Source organism: Ischnura elegans, chromosome 5 (genome assembly GCF_921293095.1).
Source record: "Ischnura elegans chromosome 5, ioIscEleg1.1, whole genome shotgun sequence".
NCBI lineage: Eukaryota > Metazoa > Arthropoda > Insecta > Odonata > Coenagrionidae > Ischnura > Ischnura elegans.
In genome coordinates, this window is record NC_060250.1 from 114,910,124 (window position 1) to 114,932,688 (window position 22,565).

Sequence of the window (22,565 nt, forward strand, 5' to 3'; positions counted from 1 at the left end):
TACCTTCCAAATGAGTATGTATATTGTATCGACAATCCGGGGTCAAATGACTGGAATCAAAATACCTGTGGCCACTCATGACTCACACATTTTCAGTGACTAAGTACGGGGCTATGTACATTTGGCAATATTAACTTTGCTCCTCTTCTCTCTCTCGGTACTACCCCTCCCCCATCAGTGAAGTCCAACCCCATCACCCACAAACATAAAGTGGATAGAATATAATCACACATGATTACTGCAACAGATAAGAATTTTAATCCCACTCATTTACAATCATCCTCACCCCAGGAATCTGTTGCAGATTGGTTATATTTTTACTGGTTTTTGCATTTATATTGGTTGCATACTATAATTTTTTTATAATTTGAAATGAATTCTTCGCTTTGTTCTGTGCGTAAGCAATAGGGTAGTTTCCTTCATCAAAGAAAACGAAAGGCATTGATTGCGATTGGTTACCCACCATTAGTGTATTCATAACATACAAATTATTTAGTTTTACAAATACCGGTTTAGACGAACGGCAAGGGTCATTTGAAAAAAGCCAAATTGGCGCCCATGCGATGCCACTCCACTTGACGTCACAGGGACCTAGTTTCTATACGAGTAGATAGGAGTTTTACATAGTCTGAGGTTACCAATGCATGCATGAAGCTCAGAGCTCAGGGAAACATGTCTTAATAATCACCTATTAAAACTGGCTAATGTCATAAAGTTTTCTTCATTTGATAAGGTATTAATAACCCTAATTAAAGCCAAGCACTACCAGCTAGCAGGGTACACTGCTACCTGCTAGCATCCTGCGTCATATCAGCACTCAAAGCCTCGCCCCAAGGTCACCTCACTTGCGGCAGCGGGAACCAGAACGACATCACACGGAGTTTTCCTGGCATTCATACTTAGCCGTCGCACTTTTCACGAGCTTGAAAATTTTCACTTTCCATTTAATCGTGAAAAATAGACATCGTCATTTAAAAATCTAAAAGCGTTAAATACGTACTCCAGGAATCTTTTCTCTCAGAATCTCAGAACAATCTTTTAAATACTTTGCACCCCTCATGGTTTAAATTTATAGAAATAAATATATAATTGATATACTTACATAGGTTCATAAGTTCTTGATCTTTGAGCTTTGGAGTGAGTATCTTTGATAGTATCAAGCATGTTCGCTGGAGGGACCAAAAGGATCTTATTCTTGGCTTGATTTCCTTCTTTACGAAACAGCTTCAAAAATTTCTCTCCTTTTAAGGAAGTGTTGACAGTAGCATATGGAAAGGACTTTTTCCCAAAACCACCTCTGAAAGGCTTTGACTCACACTCCTCAAGGTAGCCAGCCCTGATTAAAAGCCGCCCTGTTGAATGATTAATTCTATGAACATCAACCAACAAAGGCAACTTCCCTGGAATTAAATTTCTCTTTGAAGAAAATAATTTTCAGTTATTGAACAAATAGGTTCACTGGTCTATTTGTCACATAAAAAACATGTGGATTGAAGAAGTTGAATGTTGCTCTTCAATGAAATAAGAAAACAAAAAATGTATTTATGCAAATCTTTCCTAAGGTAATTTGTCTAGCATTTATAAGGTAGTATAATTGATACTATAACTTCGTTGGAGAACAAATCTATGTAAATAACAAGATTACCACTTTACAGTCATAATACATCATAATTCATTGGGTTAAGTAGCATTACCTTAAAATCCAGAGGAAATGGATAAAACTTAGAAATACAAGGCATAAATTTTATACTGGGAACACTTATGATGACGTAAAAATTAATAATTCCTTAAGTATTACCATAAATTGAGTTTTTTCTCTTGACCTCTATATTTTATATTAAATCAGCATCTTGGAGTGTAGGTCTTTAGCTAAATGCTCCAGATGTACCTAGTAATTAGACCTAAGACTTCAATGATAAACCATTAGCGCTGCCGATACAACCTACTCTCAAATAAAAAAAATTGAACAAACTGTTTTTTTTTATAAATCCAATGCAAAGAAGTATGGATCAAATGCATATATGTTCTGAAAATACATATTTTTAACAATCTCACATGAGATTAGAGGGTGGGTAGACCCAAATCTCATGATATCTCACTAATGAGGGAGGGGGATAAAAAAAATTGTCAAAATCACCACACACAATTAATTGACGGGGCCATTCTTAGCAGTCCCACTCCAAACAACACATTTATATGGAAAGGGCTTGCTGAAGGTTCATACAAACATCCTTTCAGAGGGTGAACACTCGAAAATTATCTTATTATTATTGTTTATTGTTATTACTGAAAATTAATTGACAGATCTTATTATATCATACAGTATCTTATTATTATTGAAAATTAATTGACAGATTGGGCAACATTTCAGAAATGCGGGCACATTTCTATGCAGAAATCACTACTGCTTTCGCATTACACAAACTCGTAATTCAGAATGTGGGAAAAAATAAACATTGTTTTGCATTTAACATATTAATGATAAAGGAATGTATTTCTTTCAAACAAAAAATTCACTCTTATAGGGTTTTTCTCAGATTAAGGTCAACATTTTATGCAAAAAGGGCTTAACCATGAATTGTGTTAAAAAAAAGTTACGCAAAAACAGAGAAATTTCACTCCATCATTGCACTATCTCAGTTTGCAAAAATTTGTTGTCTCTACACGTGGGTGCCCACAAAAATAATTACAAAAAAATACTGGAGATAATAGCACCACCTCAGAAAATTTAACCATACCAAATAAAATTCACAACTTCAGGCAAATATTCAAAGTGTTGCAAGTAAAAAATTTAGCTGCCATGGGAAAAAATTAGAGATGCATCAAAGAAGCAGCATTCATAGCAGACTTCTCGAACTGGAATATCGAATTTGAATATTAAATCATTGCTCGAATATTCAAATACCTCGAATTTTGAATACCTCGTATACTAGAATTGCGCAAAGCATATTAAACGTACATTTTTTCTTCTATTTCACTTGATGAATATATAAATAAAAAGGTATATATCAAATACATTTTTAAAATAATTATTTTTAATCTGAATAAATTCCCCACATTGATTGCTGTGGAGTCCAACATCAATCAATTGATTGATAGCATCGCACTGCGGTGGAGTTATGTTCACATTACACTCAAGTAAGAGGCAGCTAATGTGATGGCTTTCTTCCGTTCTGGAAGATGCCTTCCTTGTGGGTTCATCCTGAATGAGCATAGAATGAGAAGTGGTGAAAACAATTTTTTGAATGTAGGTGTATTGATGCATTCAGCCAGAGGCCCATACATACGCCGTTTTTTACTATTATTTTAATGAAAATTTCAATCCTTAATCAACTTTGACGCATCATTGCGGAGATGTCATTTGGCATTAGGAAACAAAACTGACATCAGAGGAAGCCCGCATCCTTGCAGTCTTCAAATTCGTGATGACCTTTCCGATGAATGGAACCGTTCAGGAGCAGTAGCTCAATGCATATCGGAAGGTACTCCAAAAGTCGATATTTTTTCCTGCCATTTTTAATTTTTTCAAGGGGTTTCGTGGGGGAAAACCGGGGATTTACGGATTTTTTCCTCCGATCGTTTTCGGTTTCCCCCGTCAAACGATATCTTTTCACCACTCTAATCCGCAAATTTGAGTAGTTCGTCAACTTGCCTAAAATGGTACTGCACGCACTAAATGACTAGAGTCCTCTATGTTTTTCCAAGTCAACTACCAACGACATGTGTGTGACAGTGCATGGCACAAAATTCAAAGTATCGATGTATTCGAGATCTCAAATATCAAAATCAGTATCAGTAAAATTCGGTTATAACGCGGGTCTAGGGGGACATAGTTTACACCCGCGTTATCGGACAACCGCGTTATTACGGGAATCTGCACGGGAAGCAATAAAAAAAACCCTTAAAGGTAATTTTTATAGCCAATTTATTTGCGTAATACATTATTAAAATATTTAATTTATGATTTAGACGCTCTACTTTAACGGGAGTTACTAAAGTACTCGGATATTTTCTTTTGCCGCGATAGTTGATGGCGTTTCTTTGTCACGTAATTTTTTATGCTTTGCAAGTGCAACAGATGAATACTATCGCAATCACTTTGTCCCTCCAACCAATTCATCAATTCACTTATATTATGTAATAAATGGCCAATTTTTGGCATCTCGACCTCACTTTCGTCTTCTTCATTCTCGCTCTCATCTTCCGATGATGCAGCTGTTTTTGCGCGGCTCAGGACTGCAGTCACAATTTCTTCGTCACTCTTATAAGCAGATACAGGAGTTTCCTCGTCTTCGCGAACCCAGGCCTCGAGATCGCTCACAAATAGCTTATTACAAAGAACATCTGAAGCTTCACGTGCGTCCTCTTCCGTGAAACCCAAAAATTCGTCTTCGTCTTCCATGCTATTGCCCGCTGTATACTCGCACTTTGACCAGCAATTTAGGATTGTAGCTGAAGTTATTTTCTTCCATGCCAAACCAATATTATAAGCCATGTTCTTCAGGGTGACTCTTTTCAGATATTCTTGTACCTGCAGTTCTGAATTTATGACACTAGTGAGCAATTCCCGCCGATGGTGGGCTTTAAATGCTCTGATTATCCCTTGGTCCATGGGCTGAATAAGAGCTGTCGTATTTTTTTGGTAAAAACGAAGCCACTATTTTGCCATCCCTCGATATCAAGAGCTCAGAAGACGGATGGGCCGGACAGTTATCTAACAGAAGTAGTGCCTTCTCTTCTAACTTTTTTGATCTTAAGTGGCTCTTAACCGATGGAACAAAATCTTCATTGAACCAAGATAAAAAAATGTCTCGAGTCATCCAGGCATTCTGACTGTTTTTGTAATTTATGGGTAGTGCTGTCATATTAACGTGCTTGAAGCACCGAGGACTTCGATTTTTACCAATACACAGAGGTTTTAACTTGTGACTTCCTGATTTGTTAGCGCACAGTAATAAAGTCACTCTTTCTTTGCTCATTTTTATTCCGGATTTATTTGCCGACTTCTTAATATCAAGTGATTTTGTTGGAAGCAATCTGTAGCAGAGAGCGGTTTCATCGCAGTTATACAATTGCTCTTCAGTGTACTCACGTTCATCAATCATCTTGCGTAAAGTCCCACAGAATTCTCTAGCTGCTTCACTGTCACTGGAACGAGATTCTCCTTGCATGTTAACTTGCGCTACCCCGTGGCGAATTTTCCACCTCGATAGCCAGCCAGCAAAAGCAACAAAATCATGAGCACCACCTATTTGTTTATTTAATTTAATTGCCTGTGCTTGTAAAAGTGGACCGGATAATGGAACACCTTCACTGCGCTTCTGAACAAACCACGTAAACAAACATTCATCCACATCACCAGCAGCACTCAATCTGGCCTTTTTTCTATCAAGTCCTATTTCGTCATCCACCTGATCAACAAATGATCGTAATTTATCTTCTTCTTTCATCCAACCACGAATAGTTCCTTCAGGAACACCAAACTCCCTGAATAAACTTGATTTTGAATCACCGCGTTTCACTCTGTCGATTATGCCCAACTTTTCTTTAATTGTGTAAGTTTTCCTTTTGGCAGACATCGTTTTTACCCTAAAATCAATGAAAATTTTCGTAAAAAAGTAATTTTCATATTAATATTAAGCCAAAGACAAAGGTAAAACAGCTCATTCATCATTAAATGCTCGAAGCCTGTGGGCATCGAGTACCTACCTTGGTTTGAGCGCCGCGGTGCGAACGTACGAAAGAGAATTATCTCAATCTCCCTGAATCTCGAAAATTATTATAGCCGTGCAACACACTTTTCAGCTCGAGTTCACAAGACACAATGACCGATCAGGAATTACCGAGTTTTTTTTATGGCTACGAAACAATGTATGGAATACGTCGCCAACCGCGTTAATACAGTCGCTTGAAGTAGCGCCGTTGCGACGCGTCGGTAGACACGCCGAGATAAAATTCGCCACCTACCTCAAAAAAAAAGGTCAATGTAATCATTTCGGGGGACATGGTGAGACCCGCGGTATATCCGAAACCGCGGTAAAGTGAGGCGCGTAATAACCGGAATTTACTGTACTTTCAAGTGATCAAGGTATTCGAGTATTCACGGATACCATTCGTGCATCTCTAGAAAAAATGGAACTGGTCTGTTGGCACACTGGTAAATGCATGAATTAAATAAATTAAAAAATTACTTGAGTTTACTTTGCCTACGGCTAAACTGACTTCAAGATATGAAGATCCATGATATTGCTCTCAGTGTAAAGTATCATAATGATCAGTGCAATTCACCTTTATTCTCAAGCGCTATTTGATTCAAGAACAAATACACTATGCCATCAGTGAATGTTATATTTTCAACAATGGTTTATTAATAATATGCAAAACAGAAAAAAAGACGAAAAGAAAACATACCAAGATTTTTCCAGTATGCCTCAGTCTTATGCTTTCCCTTCCCAAACAAGGGATCCTTGGAATGATGATCATTCAACCTGTTAGACTTGGATCCACGTAGGAAGAGAATAGGAATGGTCAGTCCAAAGCGACCCCCAAGAGCATTTACAGCACCCATCATCAGATTGGCATCTTCAGAGAAATCATATCTTCCACACTCATCCAGTCCACTCGACTTATCTATATCTATACCTATACTGCTATATGAGGCCCTGAAATAATAAAATAGTAATCAAATCAACAGTTATCCAGGCATAATGACACAAATTTCAATGCAACGCAGGTGCAAAAGTCTGATGAGAAAGCACTGATAATAAGTACAGTTGTAATTAAAAACTGAAGAGGATAGAATTTGAGAGTTAAACTCAATTGATTAGGAATTCTTATCTAAGAGTTCAATCACAGCCATCATCAAGCCATGGGGCAGAGCAAAGGGGGCACCTACCCTGGGTGGCAGATTTCAGAGGGCGGCAAAATTTGAAGTTTATTACAGAAGTTATTTAATTTAATCTAATTATACAATTAACAATAATTATTTATTTATAAATTATTTAACAATAATATTGATTAAACTTTTTAATAGCAAACATCATATTTATCTGAATGTAGTCCCTCCTTTTTTTTCCAAAATTGCCCATGGTAAAAGTAAAGGGGGGACTAGATTCAAGCACATTTTTTTTAATTTTCCCGAAACTGAAGCCTCAAAATAATGGGAGGGGAATATATTCAGGGATGGACTATATTCAGAGAGGGACTCTATTTGGAGAAATACGACACATGGTGCGTAATTTTAACTACTGCATCTCAAAAAAGTAGCTTATGGATGTATTATATCATAGAGGAAGATTACTCCATAATTATATTTTAGTGGTACAAGGATGGAGTGGAAGGGGGATATAGGGACTAGGGACCAAGGAGTACAGTATTATTTACTTCAAAAGGGAACTCAGTAAAATTTATAACTACAGTACACTCCCGATTATCCGGGGTAATGATGGGGAGAGATGGCACGAATAATCGGAAAACACGGATAATCCAAACTTTCAGTTAAATGTCTTTTAATGTTCATAATTTACTTAAAACAAACAATATATTATTATTTATGCAGTTATTGTGTTGCTTTAGAGTGCTTCCAGGACTCCTTGAGAGCTTTCTTCGCCAGTTCGCGATCTTTTTTTAGCGACGATAGCGTGGATGTACTCGTATTATTAATGCTTTGCGTATGGCCTGGTTTCGAAAACCACGCATCCGTGGCTGTGTGATAACGGATACAGGAAAAAGGTTTGCATGAATGCTTCAAAACCACTGCTTCACGTCGCAAACTACACTGTCAGGCACTACGCCACGTACTCGCGTCTCGCACAAGTTGCCCGGGTTGAAACTGCTGCGGGACTTGTATCCGTGATCAAGGAGCGCGGTCGCGCACTGCGAGGCTTGGAAAACAGGAACACGGTGCTCCCGTGAATGCAACTAGAGCGCGATCGCTTCCGTTTTACGAAGGGGATTCTAACGGAAATGATAAGCCCCGTATGTCCTAGCATTGATGCAGTAATTCCGGTAATTTTGCTTAGGATTTTTAAAACCAAAGATCGCGGAAAAAATTGAGCGAGAGTGAAAATCATGCACGGATAATCCGCAACCCGGATAAACCGCAGCCGGATAATCGGGAGTCTACTGTACTTTCATTGATCTCTACTCTATATATACATTCATATCTACCTGTGGAGAAAATAGGTCATAACTGAAAGAATGCTGTGAGTGAGTGAATGAATTTAATACAGTAGACTCTCGTTATTACGAAGTTCACGGGACCGAAAAACCGGAGGTTCGTAATAACGAAGTTCGTAAGAACGTTTCTTTTAGGAATCGTCGAAAAAAATAGTGTATTATAAACGCGATTAAATTACGCGAGAATATATATTAACAGGAAAATTCGTTTCAGTTTTTCAACAGAAAACTACGCCATGACGCAATCGAGGGTTGATATCTTCCCGAATACATGAACTCCGATATTCATACTAGATGCGTCCCAAGACCTTGTTCCTAGGTTGATAAAATTACAGTCCGGCCACCGAGATTTGTCCAATAACAGACAAAATGGTCTAGGTCTGGGTAGGGGGCAAGGCTGCCAGGTAAGAAAGGGAAACGCTTACAAATTGTTCCGTGAAGAAAAGAACCGGAAGGGACGACGGGCGTGAAGTACCTAGAGGAATAATCACTTGTTCTTGTGATTCGAAGAATGGGCTTATTTTGGTAGATCAGGCTTATTTCGGTGCTCGTTTATGCATTTGACAACGTTGTATGACTAGGCGAAGGTGTGAGGTGCGCTTGGGGGACAGCGATTGGCTTTAAACCATGCTGACGCAGGATTATCCGCCCATCTTATTGTGCCGTAATCAGACAACCCTCGCCAGCCGGATTGTACGCAAGTTATCGATGAGTACTGTTATCCTGCGGAATGCAACACTGCATTACACGTATGCGATAACTCACGATTGTGGCGAACTGATCTAGCGGGGCCTGCGATGCATTCGGAGCCGAAAAAATAGCTCCCCACGGTGACGAAGGACGGGCGAAACGCTGAAGAGTTCCTAAATTCACCTTTAATGATACCTTATTCAGATTGTGATCACAATGAGAGTTTCCCAGCGCCACACCGCGTAGTATCGGCCAAATTCGAAATTTGAAAATTTTGAATGATCGTATCTCTGAAAATTCGTAAATCGAATGTGCATAGGAAGAGGATTGACTGTACAACCAATTTACTAACGGTTATGAGTGGGTCACTATGACTTCACAGGAATGAAGCTTGTTATATAATGTAGCGTATAAACTGAATAAAGAACCATAATTGACGCTCTTTGGCACACTACACGAGAAGAACTTAAACGTGGCGCGATTATTAAAACTTAAGTGTAGTGAATATCCACCTAAATGCCGTGACTTGTGCGTGGAACTTCGTAATAAAGTTCATATTGTAACCGCCGGGACCGGGAGTTAGGTTCGTAATTTTGTAAAAACGAAAATTTCGCTATAACGTTTCTTTTACTATAGCTTGGATAGGCCTTTTCGACGGGACCAACGATTTGCTTCGTAATAACGAGAACTTCGTAACAACGTTGTTCGTATTAACGAGAGTCTACTGTAACAAACACCGTATTTATCTGAATATAGTCACTCCTTTTTTTTTCCAAAATATGGACATGCATATAATTTCCAAAATGGGATAGAAGGAATGGCGAATGATTACCAGAAAATGGTAATAGGGATCTATTACAGTTACCTTTAGAAAAATGTTCAAAATCAGTTGTGAGTACCAGTTACAATTTTCAAAACTGTGTAATTGCAGCTACAAATATGGTTATCATTACTTTTCGACAACACTTTTAAAATTTCACACTATAATCAGGTGAGTTTTGTCAAACACCATAAAATACTTTACTTTTTATTACAAAAAGTTTGACAGAAAATTTGCAGGGTTGAATGAAAAATAAAGAAAAATATCAGCCCTCTTACTTAACACTAAAAGGACGGGGTGGAGATGTTAAAAGCTTGCACTGTCTTACACATTAGGAGGGCAGAGTTGAAATTGGTATTAATCATCTAACATAATACTGAACTACTCTTATGATTGCATTTCCAGTGCATTTCCTCCACCCATTTGGGCTGTGATGAGAGATATCATTATCGTCACCTGGAAAAGCTATGCTTGTAGGAACACACTCGTTGTGGTGCCGGCTTTTTAAATTACATGCTCCGGTAGGGTATGTGACGATAAGTAACAATTACTTTTAGAAAGCAATGAGTATATTACGAGTATTAGTTAATTTCTTTTAATGTGAGGAAAAGAAAAGAATAGAACATGAAATGCAATTTTAACCACTAACTCAAGTTTCTCTTACTCAGTGACTGTGGAATACTAAATATAATCAAACAATTTATCAAAATTTACGTTATGTTAACAGGATAAAACAGACAACAGGCATAACATGATAAGGGCCCTGGAACCCCTCTCATATGATCACTGATTCATATTTGACTATGAAATGAAACTAACTTTCGATTGCAGTTGTCACAGCAAGTCTTTGATAATGTTGTTCCTTCTGATTTACTCATTCTGCTGTCTTTGAAGTGGCTTAACAGAAGCTTGCGGCGGCATTCACTGGTTTCCAGATAGGACTGAAGCAAGAGACTCATTTCCTCCTTATGTTTTTTGAACTGAGCTGTTTTATAAGTGCTCAGAAAATGCCTAAAAAGGACATGATGCATTAGATTTAGTCATATTGTAAATACATATTTGAATTTTCACTGGTGAATACTGAGCATGATTGCTATGACACTTCAGAAGGTTTTTAACAATTGAAATGCATTACATTTTTACGTATTTTCTACAATTATGTGTTTACAAAACTAGCATGCAGTAATCAATCAATATCTTCAACCAGTTGGCCATCCATAGTTCAACCTCTTGGCACTGCCAACTTGACAAAGCGCCCTCTCACCAGTGGGAGTGGGGTGAGATAAGGGAGAGTAACAGAGGATACCCAATGATTGGGTCCAGGGGATCTTAGGAATACACCCCACATGCTCATTAATGGGCCTCAGGACAACTAACTTCGGATAGCATCTCAGGAAACATTTGGTTAATTTGCCCTTACAAAAGCTGGAGGTCCGGGGTGACCCACTGATTACAGGACACCAAACATGTTGACTGGTCACATAATACACATAAACAATAGGAAAAATAGGAATAGTTTTTACACAATTTTACTGCAGTCGGACCAATGACAAAAAAGGCTCTTTTTATCTGTGCTATGACACATACCCAACTCATAGCGGCAGTCATCCACCATTGAATGAGGTTCTGGGTGTACTGTGGGCCCCCCATAAAATTTCAGGGTGCACCACAGGTCTTACCTGTCATTAATTACAATAATTTATTATTAACTCAGATACACTATCAGACTTTTCACATTTTCTCGGCAATTACCTAAAGGAGCCTACCAAATTTTTCACAGATTGTCTTCATTACATTTAGGAGGGTAATGGGCAACAATCAACACACAAAAACAAGCATACTGACCTATTAAGAGCAAAGTCAGCAGGAGAGAAAAACACCAAACAACTGGATGGAAGACCATCTCTTCCAGCTCTACCAATCTCCTGATAATACGATTCAATGTCATGAGGAGCACCATAGTGAATAATGAGACGAACATCTGAAAATCAAAATACTTCATCAAATGAAAGTGATTATTCCATATCTCCTGCAGTAAACAATTACCGTATTTCTCCGAATATAGTCCCCCCCCCCCCCCTAATTTTGAGGCTTCAGTTTTGGGAAAAGTTAAAAAAATGCATTTGAATATAGTCCCCCCCTTTACTTTTACCACAGGCATTTTTGGAAAAAAAGGGGGGACTATATTCAGACATACACGGTATGTACTGTAAAGTCAATGATATTTTTATATCGTACATGCTTTCCTGATCATACAGAAATTACTCAACAGGTAGTTGTTATAAACCCTTTCCCTACAAATGACGAAAATATGTGGCAGGACGTTTCTTTACCCAGGAGACAAAAGCAGCAAATATTTGTCAGAGATTTCTCTACGCGGGCGAACGAATGCCGAAGATACACGTTTCCTTGCTCTTCCCCTTTTATGACGGTCAGAGGATCACGAAGTCAGCAACTGCGGTCATTCAATTGTTTCACTCAGTTTTCGAAATGAGTATTTGTTCCTTTCTCAAAATATATAAACTAGAATTGAATTCTTTGTCTTTTGAGCAGCGTTTATAATTTTTAAACGAAACTATACAATATACATTCACTTATATCTCGATTTCAGTATGAACATCAACATGGAAATTGTTGCTGCATTAAAGGCTTTAACATTGGCACTAGAGCTTCGTTCAAAATTTGACCATTCTCAGAATAAATCGAGGAATTTAATTCAAAGTCTGCAATTTACATACTAGGAACAATTATACATACAGCTAATTCGTATAAAAAAAGCATGATTGAACACGAACCAATGCCTCTGGTAGTTTTATAAACCCCAAAATGAGGGAGCCCAACTATCCTCGGATAATGCGGAGTCTCTGCTAGGTAGGGTCAAAAAAGGTTGGTGCTGAGAGTGTATGATTATCCGCAAGACACGTACTTCTTAACAAATGCCAAGCAAAAATGCTCCATACAGAGAGGACGGAAGAGTCTCTAGGGGCTCAGTCCAGCAGTCATGCTAAGGCGAGAACTCCACCATCTCGAAAGGGTTAAACCACATTTTATCATCAGCAGAGCACACAACCTAAAACGTTACTTCCCTCATCTTTTGATAAAGCAACATTCACTCACAAGAAGTGGATTGTCTCTTTTGAATTAATGTGTAATTGTAGCTTTCTTATTTGTCATGAAAAAAGTACCTATGTGCACTTGCAGAATATTAGTTTGCAGAATAAAATGGGCAACGCATTCAATTGTGAAATATTATACTCACGAATTTGAAAACCAATCTAGGACTAATGTATTGTTTATAGGCCAGATGCCATGACTAAAAATTCACATTTACCACTTACTTATCTGATAGAAGACAAAATTTTTTTTTTAAATGTAGAGAGGATATAGCATAAGGACACTTGAATGAGGCGAAAGATACAGAGAACACAGGCAAGTCCACGGTGCGTGCCATGGGTGTGACGGCACTTGCCCACAATTTCATAAGGGCAGAAAAGTAACCTTGAAAACTTAAAACAATCAAGCATAAAAAATAGGTAACAATTTGAACCGAAGAAAAATAATGGTACAAATTATTGCAAAATTGTTCGTACACTTCATCATAATCATTCATACATATAGCAGAATACATTGAAAGAACTCATAAGCAATCTAATAATCCATGAGAAAAAACTTGTAACACATATGACTAGAGGTGTGCGAATAGTATCCGCGAATACTCGAATACCTCGAATACTAGAAAGTATTCGATATTCGAGATTTCGAATAGTTATGCGAAAAGTACCGCCTCGAATACCTCGAATACTTTGAATTTCGCGTCATACACTGTCGCACGCACGTCGTTGGTAGTGACTCGGAAAAATGTAGAGAACTGTAGTCATTTAGTGCTCGCAGCGCCGTTTTACGCAAGTTGACGAATTGCATCAAATTCGTGGATTTTAGCGGTGAAAAGTGTTCGACGAGGGGAACCGAAAATAGTCGGGCGAAAAAATCCGAAAATCCCCGATTCCCCCCACCAGGAGAAACTCAGTGCCGTGGGATAGCAACCTTAGGGCATTTCCCACGATCCTCTATCCCCCTCCATTCAGCACTCGCCTCAACCACTCTGACGCTTTCCTCTTCTCCGAAATCAAGCAAAAGGTCCCAGCTCGCGCAGGGATCGCATTACGAAGACCCCTGCTTCGAAAAAAATATCGAGTTACGAGAACAATAAAAACGTGTTTCACGCCCTCCCCCCTTTTCTCACCCACTGACCTTTTTCTGGCTACCTGCTTCGAAGTTCCCCATTTCTGGAGGTCAACTGCTGTGTGAGTACCGGGGGATACTTACATTAGCGCATTTCCCAAGGTCCGGTATCCCTCTCCATTCAGCACTAGCCCCCCCTCTGAGGCTTTCCTCTTCTTCAAAATAAAAAAAAGGTCACAGCTCGCGCAGGGATCATATTACGAAGACCTTAGCTTCGAAAAAATACGCGAGAACAATAGAAACGTGTTTCGGGCCCTCCCTTTCCTCCCCCACTGACCTTTTTTTTCCTACCAACTTCGAAGTTTCCCATTTCTGTGGAGGTCAACCGCTGCATGAGTCATCTATTAGCACAAAGGGTGTCTAAGAATGACTTTCGTCAATTGATGTTACACCTTTATTGAATTGAAATATTAGTAATGTGCGCGTAATTTCAAAAAGAATAAGACCAAACACGACGTATTTCTGAGTTTATTTAAGCATTTTACGCAAAGAAATAAATGTCAAAACACGACGGAGACTTAGCATTCTGGCGAAACTCGATATGAGCAGCAGAGCTTCTCGGAAGTTGATGCGGTATTTTTTTCCGAAAACATATATCAAGTTACAATTTATGAGTGGTGCTATAAATCTTTATTGTTACAGTCACAGACAAAAGGATATTTTCTCAGAATATTTGGTTTCTCCCTGATAGCAATTCCAATTCATCTTCTTATCTCGTGAGAACTTCCAAAGATGGACTGAAAATAATTGAAGAAAATCCGGTGGAAAAGAGCTTGTATTTTGCAAAATGCCTCAGATTGTCAGCTAGCACTTGGCAGCAGGAGTGGGGGTAAAGCGATGTTAGTTGAATTAATTATATGCCCAATTGTTTCCATAAAATTAAATTATTCATTAATCAGCTAAATTCCTGTTCGAATCATTTTAAGGAAATCAAAATTACTCCCCAAAATCTTGTGTTGCCTGCTGCATAGGTAACCGAGTCAAACATTCCAGCATTCATCATTTAGTATTCGAGGTATTCGAAATTCGAGGTATTCGAATATTCGAGCTATGATTTAATATTCGAATTCGATATTCGAATTCGAGAAATCTGCTATTCGACCCATCTCTACATATGACATTGAGAAGGAAATTCACATACGTACAATCAAAAAAAATGTAAGTGAAATAAAACTACTTGCCTGGTTTGTCAATGCCCATTCCAAAGGCAACAGTGGCAACTATAACCTTGATTTTGTCCTTGACAAATTTTTCATGAACAGACTTCCTAACATCAAGTCTCAAATCAGCATGATATTCATCACATTCAACTCCCAATCCTGTGAATAAATGAGATACATGATAAAAATATGAGAATGGCCCAATTCACTATTTTTTATGTAAATTTTGTTAGTTTGAAAAATAAAGAGACCCATATTTTTTATCTGTAGACAACTTCTTGAGCTCAAATGAAAATTGAATACCTTAAACTTTTTGCAGATAAGTTAATGATGCCACAAGCAAATGCCAAAAAATGTATATTTCCTTCTTCACTTGGTGTGGTTGTAGGGGTACCCAAGGCTCTGTCCTGGGTTCTCTACAGTTTCTACAGTATGTCAATGAATTACTCGAAATGGTAATGATGAATGTTGATCATAAGTGCATAACACATGCTGATGATGTTAGTATTTCAACGTCTGAAATTGGCTCGCCTAGTTTATTTGATTCTGCTAAAGTGGTAAAAACATCTAATGCCAAGCAGGGGTGAAAGCCAGCAGCAGATTCAGGATATTTTCTGGGGGGGGGGGGGCACAAGGGTCCCACAGATCTTCTTATATTTGAGATTAAAAACAAAATGCAACAATTACAGTAGAAAATATTATCTTTATTTTGATATTAAAATTATTAACATTAAATTAAATGATTGAGGCTCCGTACACAAAATAAAACGAACATAATGATAACCATATTAAAAATCTTGTCTATATTTTAAGCATCTGGGGGGGGCACGTGCCCCCATGCATCCCCGTAAATCCACCTATGGTGACAGCAATGATTTAATGTTGAACAATCAAAAGTCACTACATTTCAATTTGTAAATAATGAAAAGGGTGTTCATGACTTAGCCTCCAATTAAACTGATCTCACAGTTGTAAACAGAGTTAAATTCCTTGGGGTGCATATTGATTCTGTGTTAAAGTGGGATGTGCATACCACTAATCTACATAAAAAACTGAATTCTGCAATATATTTGGTATCTACTTTGAAACACACTGTTACTTTAGATATTATGAAAACCATTGTATTTCTCCGAGTATAGTCCCCCCCCCCCCCTAATTTTGAGGCTTCAGTTTCGGGAAAAATTTAAAAAAATGCATTTGAATATAGTCCCCTCCTTTACTTTGTATGTACTTCATTTTTTGCAGTATCTTTTGGACAAATAAATTATTATCATTAAATACAAGTGGGTCATCACCTCTCAGCTACTTCTTTGCGTTGTGCGTGAGCATTACATGGTTCATTGTTTGTCATTCCTGTGTGCAATTTGTTCAATCAATGAAAGATTCTTCCTGAACAGGTCACTGGAACTCTAATGATATCACCGCCTCATGAAAACTGAACAACAACTTCCATTTTTTTTTGTTTAACTCAGTGGCGGTTTGCCCATAAGGACTCTCGGACGCCGCCCCTCCCAAATATTTGAAAAAGTAAAAAAAATAAATATCCATTAATTTATAATTATACATTGATTAATGAAAGTGTTTTTCAGTCCCATACATCGAAAGTGTTGGAAAAAACGAAAAGAAATAGCGCGAGAAGTTCGTATTTGTAGCCGTGGGGCGCTGGCCAGAACGTCCCAATCCATCCCCATGCAGTTATATGGAGAGTGGTAGTGGTGGGGGCAGCTGGTGCTATGACGCGTCTAACATAGTGCCTTACGGAAGCCTTGGGACGTCGTCCGAGATTGCGCAGAGTGACGAGTGAGTTGACATCGCTGCGCAGGCCGGCGGGCGTATAATCTGGCGTCTACTTGGTGCTGCCACAGAAAAGGGACCTACGGAATCAGAATGGTCACTGTACTGGGTGTAGTTATACGATTTTAATTTTTAATTGCTGGTAGGTATTGCTACAGTAAATAAATTATCCCATTACGCTTGCGTTTTTTGGTGTTTGAATTCCGGAACACATAAAATCCAACCAGTTAAAGGCCGTATTGACGAAGGAAAACTATTCTCGAGTATTTGCCACAGTTCTGTTATGATTACGAATTTCAAGAACCGTTGGGAAACTAATATTATAATATTTAGGCCTTAACAATGTATTCATATCTTCCCGATGATTAGAAATGCGGTACCTATTTTTCAGATTAATTTATCATAAGACCTGCAGTATTAGGAAAAATCAGTTAACATTCCCCACTGATTTATAATTTAAGAAATAGGTGCGTGCGTGATAGGGTGAAGGATTAAACATGATTTAAACCGTAAAACGTGACTTTAAATAGAGTCATCCAATGAATGTCAAGAAGTGCCGCGTACAATGCACCTTTTGTGTGTAGGTTCATCATTTTTCTAGCCGTCCTTGTTGTATTAGTTCATGTTCACCTAATTCATCAGCGGCAGAGCGGTAGCTGTCTGACGGAAAATGTCCACTTGGGTCTGATTTAAGTGGCTTCGAAGAGTTCATGTGGCTTCAAGAGTTCAGTGCGGAGATCCTTACAGCTCCCATCTGTGGCTCAGAGTCGTCTTCTTTTACGATCTAGAATTTATATATTATTATATCATGGCAATGATTTCGAAGTCATGGTTATTCCAAATGCGACCCGTTGGCGTCTCGTGTGTTTACCACATATGAATCTTAGACTCAAGGAGATGGTCCGTGACGTATTTTGTTTGCTTGAATGCCTTTGCTGACCTTAAATTCGTCCCTCAGCTGAATCAGCATTAGTGGACCACGACTTCTATCTCCCTTGAGTCGTCCTTATAGTAACGGCAAGACTCTCGGAAAGAACGGAGTGAAATAGTTCAGACATCATTTTCGAGGAGTTAACTGTGCGTAATTGCCGATTAAGAAGTTTCTTAGTGCTGTGTGTACATTCAAGAAGACAATTTTGAATTAATCAACAGTGCTCGTTTTTTTAGGGAAATTTAGGGAAAAATTGTTCCAATTCTGTGTACAGGCACCTTGTTCTTTTTGGTCGTATTTTTCGTCGGCCCATTTTGTGTCGTCCCTTGTTTATTAAGTCCCTGGTTTATTTATAGACTAGTGCCCTTGCCATGTGTTCAATCGGAAAGAAATTGTTGTCCGGCGCTGATTTCAACGAACGTGTAATTGATCACTTTGCTGGACAAAAGGAAAGAAGGATGGACTTCTGCAATATAACTAAAGGCATGTGAGTATTTCAGATTTTGTTAAAAATGTGTGAGAAATGTTTAATTATTGATTTTAAATCATACTGTATTCAAGAATCATCGCGAACACCGCCATCAAAGTTTACATCTGCAATAGCAAAGCGCGCGCATTCTAGTAGTGTTTGTTGCCTAGTGGAATTCAGTGACACTACCCTCCCTCCTCAAGTGTTACAAGTGTCATTGCTACCTAAATCTTTGCAAATGTTGTATAGATTTGACAAATAACGTATTATGATTGCAAAACGAACAACAGAAGTGTATTGCGGGCATATCCGCACGAAGAATGTATGCGATAAAACCTAAAGTTACGTATTTTCGTTTGTATTTGCAAAATATCGCAGCAAATAAATTTTTATTCTTCAAGATCATTGATCAGTATAATCGAGAGTCCGGAATAAGCCGATCCGTATGACCGAGAGTCTATGGCATTTAGTATTTATTAATCAAGCTTTATTAGGAAAACTAGGTATTTTTGTTGAAAAAACGGAACATGTGGCATCACAAAATTTTATTCCTAGATTGCCGTAAAACTTAATAAAATACACGAAATATTAAAAAATTATGACCCCCCGGTGGAGTGCGCCCCCCCTAGCATTTGACTCACGAGCCGCCACTGGTTTAACTTATGGCTGAATGAGGAAGATTTTACTTTCACCTTGGAATCATTGCTGACAGACAGGCTTGGTATACAGTTGAAAAATACTCACTCAGCAGCAAGTTCAGAAGAAGATTTTTTCATTGTTTTCACATGACATAGCTAACTTCTGAGGCTTTGCATTTCACGGGTCTGAGAATAAACCCTTCATTCGCAAAGAATATGGCTGACTGCAAGCTCATTATATCCTCGCGTTTTCATTAATTGGGTTAGACAGTGACCTCAACTTGTTTACTAAGAGAAGTAGCTGAAAACATGGGTCCCAGACAGGATCACTAATTTTCACAACAAATGGCTTTCCCCAGAATCACTATACCCTTGGCCTTAACTAACCAAGCGCTTATGTAATGGCGAATTGGATTTGCCAAAGGGCACAACGCATCCACCACATACCTCACCTTGTGAGAAATATGCGAGTCAAATGGTTAAAAGGAATTTTTAAACACTATGGGCTGTGTCCCATTCAATCTAAAATTTAAGCCAAGAAAATGGCTAAGTTTCAAGGGCAGAACCTTGAAAATTCAAAGTACATAATGGCACACAAAATGTTAAAATTCAAGAAAGTTGAGATGTCACACTAAAGAAAACTTAAAGGCTTTGCCACATTAAGACCTTACTGAATAAGGTGAGAACACAGCCTTTTTAGGCAATTGAAGAGTTAGAGATTAAGAGACAGAGTTAGCCATCAACAAGTTTTATTGCTAGGGTGAATATGTTTCTGTACCCTGTTTGACAGCCCTGCTAGCACCCTACCTAGTAGCTCCCTCTACTGCCATGGACTGTCAAATAACACTACTTTGCAAATAAAAAATTGGAGAAATTGCTAATAAGAGATTCTCAGAAATAGTTTTCCCTCTGTACACAGTTAGCATCAAGATAGTAGTTTCCAAATTGGAGTCACTTCATAAAGTATAGGTTCCATACAACAGAGTTCCCGCTACATTTGTTTTTTACATGCTTTGTCTATACCTAGTTTATCAGCTTCCCAGGTAACAGAATTCTTTCACAGCCAATATGCAACCACAAACTCAAAGAGGGGGGAAAACAAACTACATTTTGCTTAATTTTGGCCATGGCCTCCTCTGTCCTGTTGCATGCTAAATTATAAGTTTTTATCTTCTGTATTTATGGAACACATAAACACATACACCCAAAAATGAATAATAATGCATCTCTTAAAAGTCACAGAAAAAAAGGAGGACTTATTTTGGGGTTAATTAAACCTAGTAACCAATTTGGTAGATATTGATGATGAAGGCACATGCAATGATTTATAATACTAAGTATGAGTAGGGCGATTAACATCAAGTACCTTTTAGGCAATCAGCAATGCTTGTCGTCTTTTTCTTGGTAGGGCAGTAAATAATGGTAGACCCTTTGAAAGTCCAGTGTCCATCCTGCTTGAACATGAAGGGCCGTAGGTCATCAATCACATTACTACTCTTCGGGAGGACTTTAAGGTATAGGTTCGGACGATCAAATCCGGTGCAGGTGACAACTGGATTTCTTGGTAAAAGAAAACCAAGGTACTTCAATCAGATATCAATTTGAGTTACAAACGTGTGAAAAGTACATTAATAAGTAAGCAATAACAATAAATAATGTACAGACAAAAATAAAGATACACATGATGGAGGAAAACAGTATAAAACCATTTACCGTAAATGCAGTGATTTGATAATATCTCTCTTAACCTCTGGTGTTGCTGTGGCAGTAACTGCCAGAAATGGAACATTTGGAAGACTATCTCTCAGATTTCCAAGTTTCCTACAAAAAAAAAAACAAACACATCTTTAACCAATATCAGATACAGTCCATCATATTCTCTAAAGATATGCTGTAACATCAGTCCAACACCATGATTGATAGAAAAACGAAGAATATGAAGATAGCAAGTGTTACAACACAAATTTTAGACTTACAATCAAGGAAATTTCTTTTAAACGATAAATTTCCAACATAGGTCATTCTTGTACCAAAAAATCCTGATAATTTTGATGAAATTCTTATGGAGACTGATGAATAAATCGAAAAATAATTCAAAAAATAGTATAAAGCCAGGTTATTTAAAAAATGAAATTCTCACCTGTAACAGCTCCTAAAATCATGACCCCACTGACTAACACAATGAGCTTCATCAACAGCAACTAAAGTTAATTTTAACCCCTTCTTTGTCATTTCCTTGATAAATAATGTTCCGACATCACCAGTTGCATACTCAGGTGTCATGTAAACAACTCTATAGTCTCCATCCATCACTCTACTTTTGACATTTCTATCGGATTGTGCAGAACCCAGATAACATGCGCTGATGTTGGCTACCTAAGAGATCATGGCACATTAGTGATATATCGAGTGGGAAAATCTACATCTGTAGTCAAAGAAAATTTGTTCACCTCAAGAGAAAGCACTTGATCTTGCATGAGCGAAATAAGCGGAGATATAACTATGGTAGTTCCATTACTATAAACGGCTGGATACTGGTAGCATAAACTTTTACCATAGCCTGTTGCCATTATCACGCAATTATCTTGTTTTTTCTAAGGAAAGAAAGAATCAAAATTTGAAAAAAAAATTAAAATAATTGAATAAAATTTTGCAGTTTACGGTTGAATATTTATTCCCTTAATAAACCTCACCGAAATTATTGAATTGATTATTTTCCATTGCATTGGCCGGAAACTGGAATGGCCGAAATATGATTTGAGAACTTCCAAATTCTTAGTAGAAGGAGAGGGCACACCTAAAACGTTACAGAAACGATCAATTATGGTTTAAAGTCACTCAATATGAAATTAACCCAATACTAAAAGATTGCCGATATTCAGCGGAGAGGGTTTTGGGATATGCACCGTGAGTGTCCATATGTGTTGTCTATGATGATGGACACTAGGACCGAAAACCCCTCCTCTGAATCTTACCCCACTGCGAAAGTCAGCACTAAGCTTACCAATATCATCCTCTTCATCATAATAATTACTTTTATCCGGCGAGACAGCATGCTCTTTGGAAGGTTCCAAGACTGAAACTTGGCTTTCATTACAAATCTCATTCTCCCAATCACTACCACTGTCATCGAAAAGAAATGCATTGACAGCTTCGCTAACGTCGTTTTCCATTACATTAATGCTGTGACCTTCTCGCACACAATTTATCACAATATTCAACCAAAGGTACAACACTAAATTATGAAATGTAGAATATTTTCACAAAACTTGCACGATCTGACAACCCTTGCGAACATTCGAATCGACAAAACACAAGAAAACAGATGAGCTAAGCGCGCCACCCAATTTTCGTTGCTCACTTTTAGTGTTGCCAAACTTACGTTAGTACAGAAGTCGTCTGCAATTATCAAAATCACAGAGAAATGTTAATTTTTTCTTAACGGCGTGGGGATTATTATAAATATGTTCCAAAACATTGACATTGAAATTTAATGCTTCAAATTTTTATAAATAACATGTACATTGTTGCATTTTTTATTTTGGGTCACCTGACAATATAAACACAAGGGCAATACTTTATCGTGGAAGTTCTGTTAAGAACCTTAAGTCCATAAAATATACCCTATAGGTTGTTTAAAAGG

General features: G+C 38.0%; 1 protein-coding gene across 1 annotated transcript in view; it reads right to left on the bottom strand.

Annotated features, from left to right (window-relative positions):
- Nucleotides 1-22,228, bottom strand: part of LOC124159437 (Werner syndrome ATP-dependent helicase-like) — a 47,263-nt gene extending 25,035 nt beyond the window's left edge. The window contains exons 1-11 of the mRNA XM_046535248.1: nucleotides 21,927-22,228; nucleotides 21,616-21,719; nucleotides 21,373-21,516; nucleotides 21,063-21,298; nucleotides 20,636-20,743; nucleotides 20,289-20,482; nucleotides 15,112-15,249; nucleotides 11,534-11,669; nucleotides 10,508-10,699; nucleotides 6,412-6,662; nucleotides 1,103-1,352 (exon numbers count right to left, since the gene is read on the bottom strand). Coding sequence (XP_046391204.1) covers nucleotides 1,103-1,352; nucleotides 6,412-6,662; nucleotides 10,508-10,699; nucleotides 11,534-11,669; nucleotides 15,112-15,249; nucleotides 20,289-20,482; nucleotides 20,636-20,743; nucleotides 21,063-21,298; nucleotides 21,373-21,516; nucleotides 21,616-21,719; nucleotides 21,927-22,095 — 1,922 coding nt within the window. The 5' untranslated portion in view covers nucleotides 22,096-22,228. The remainder of the gene's footprint in view (nucleotides 1-1,102; nucleotides 1,353-6,411; nucleotides 6,663-10,507; nucleotides 10,700-11,533; nucleotides 11,670-15,111; nucleotides 15,250-20,288; nucleotides 20,483-20,635; nucleotides 20,744-21,062; nucleotides 21,299-21,372; nucleotides 21,517-21,615; nucleotides 21,720-21,926) is intronic.
- Nucleotides 22,229-22,565: the final 337 nt, after the last annotated feature.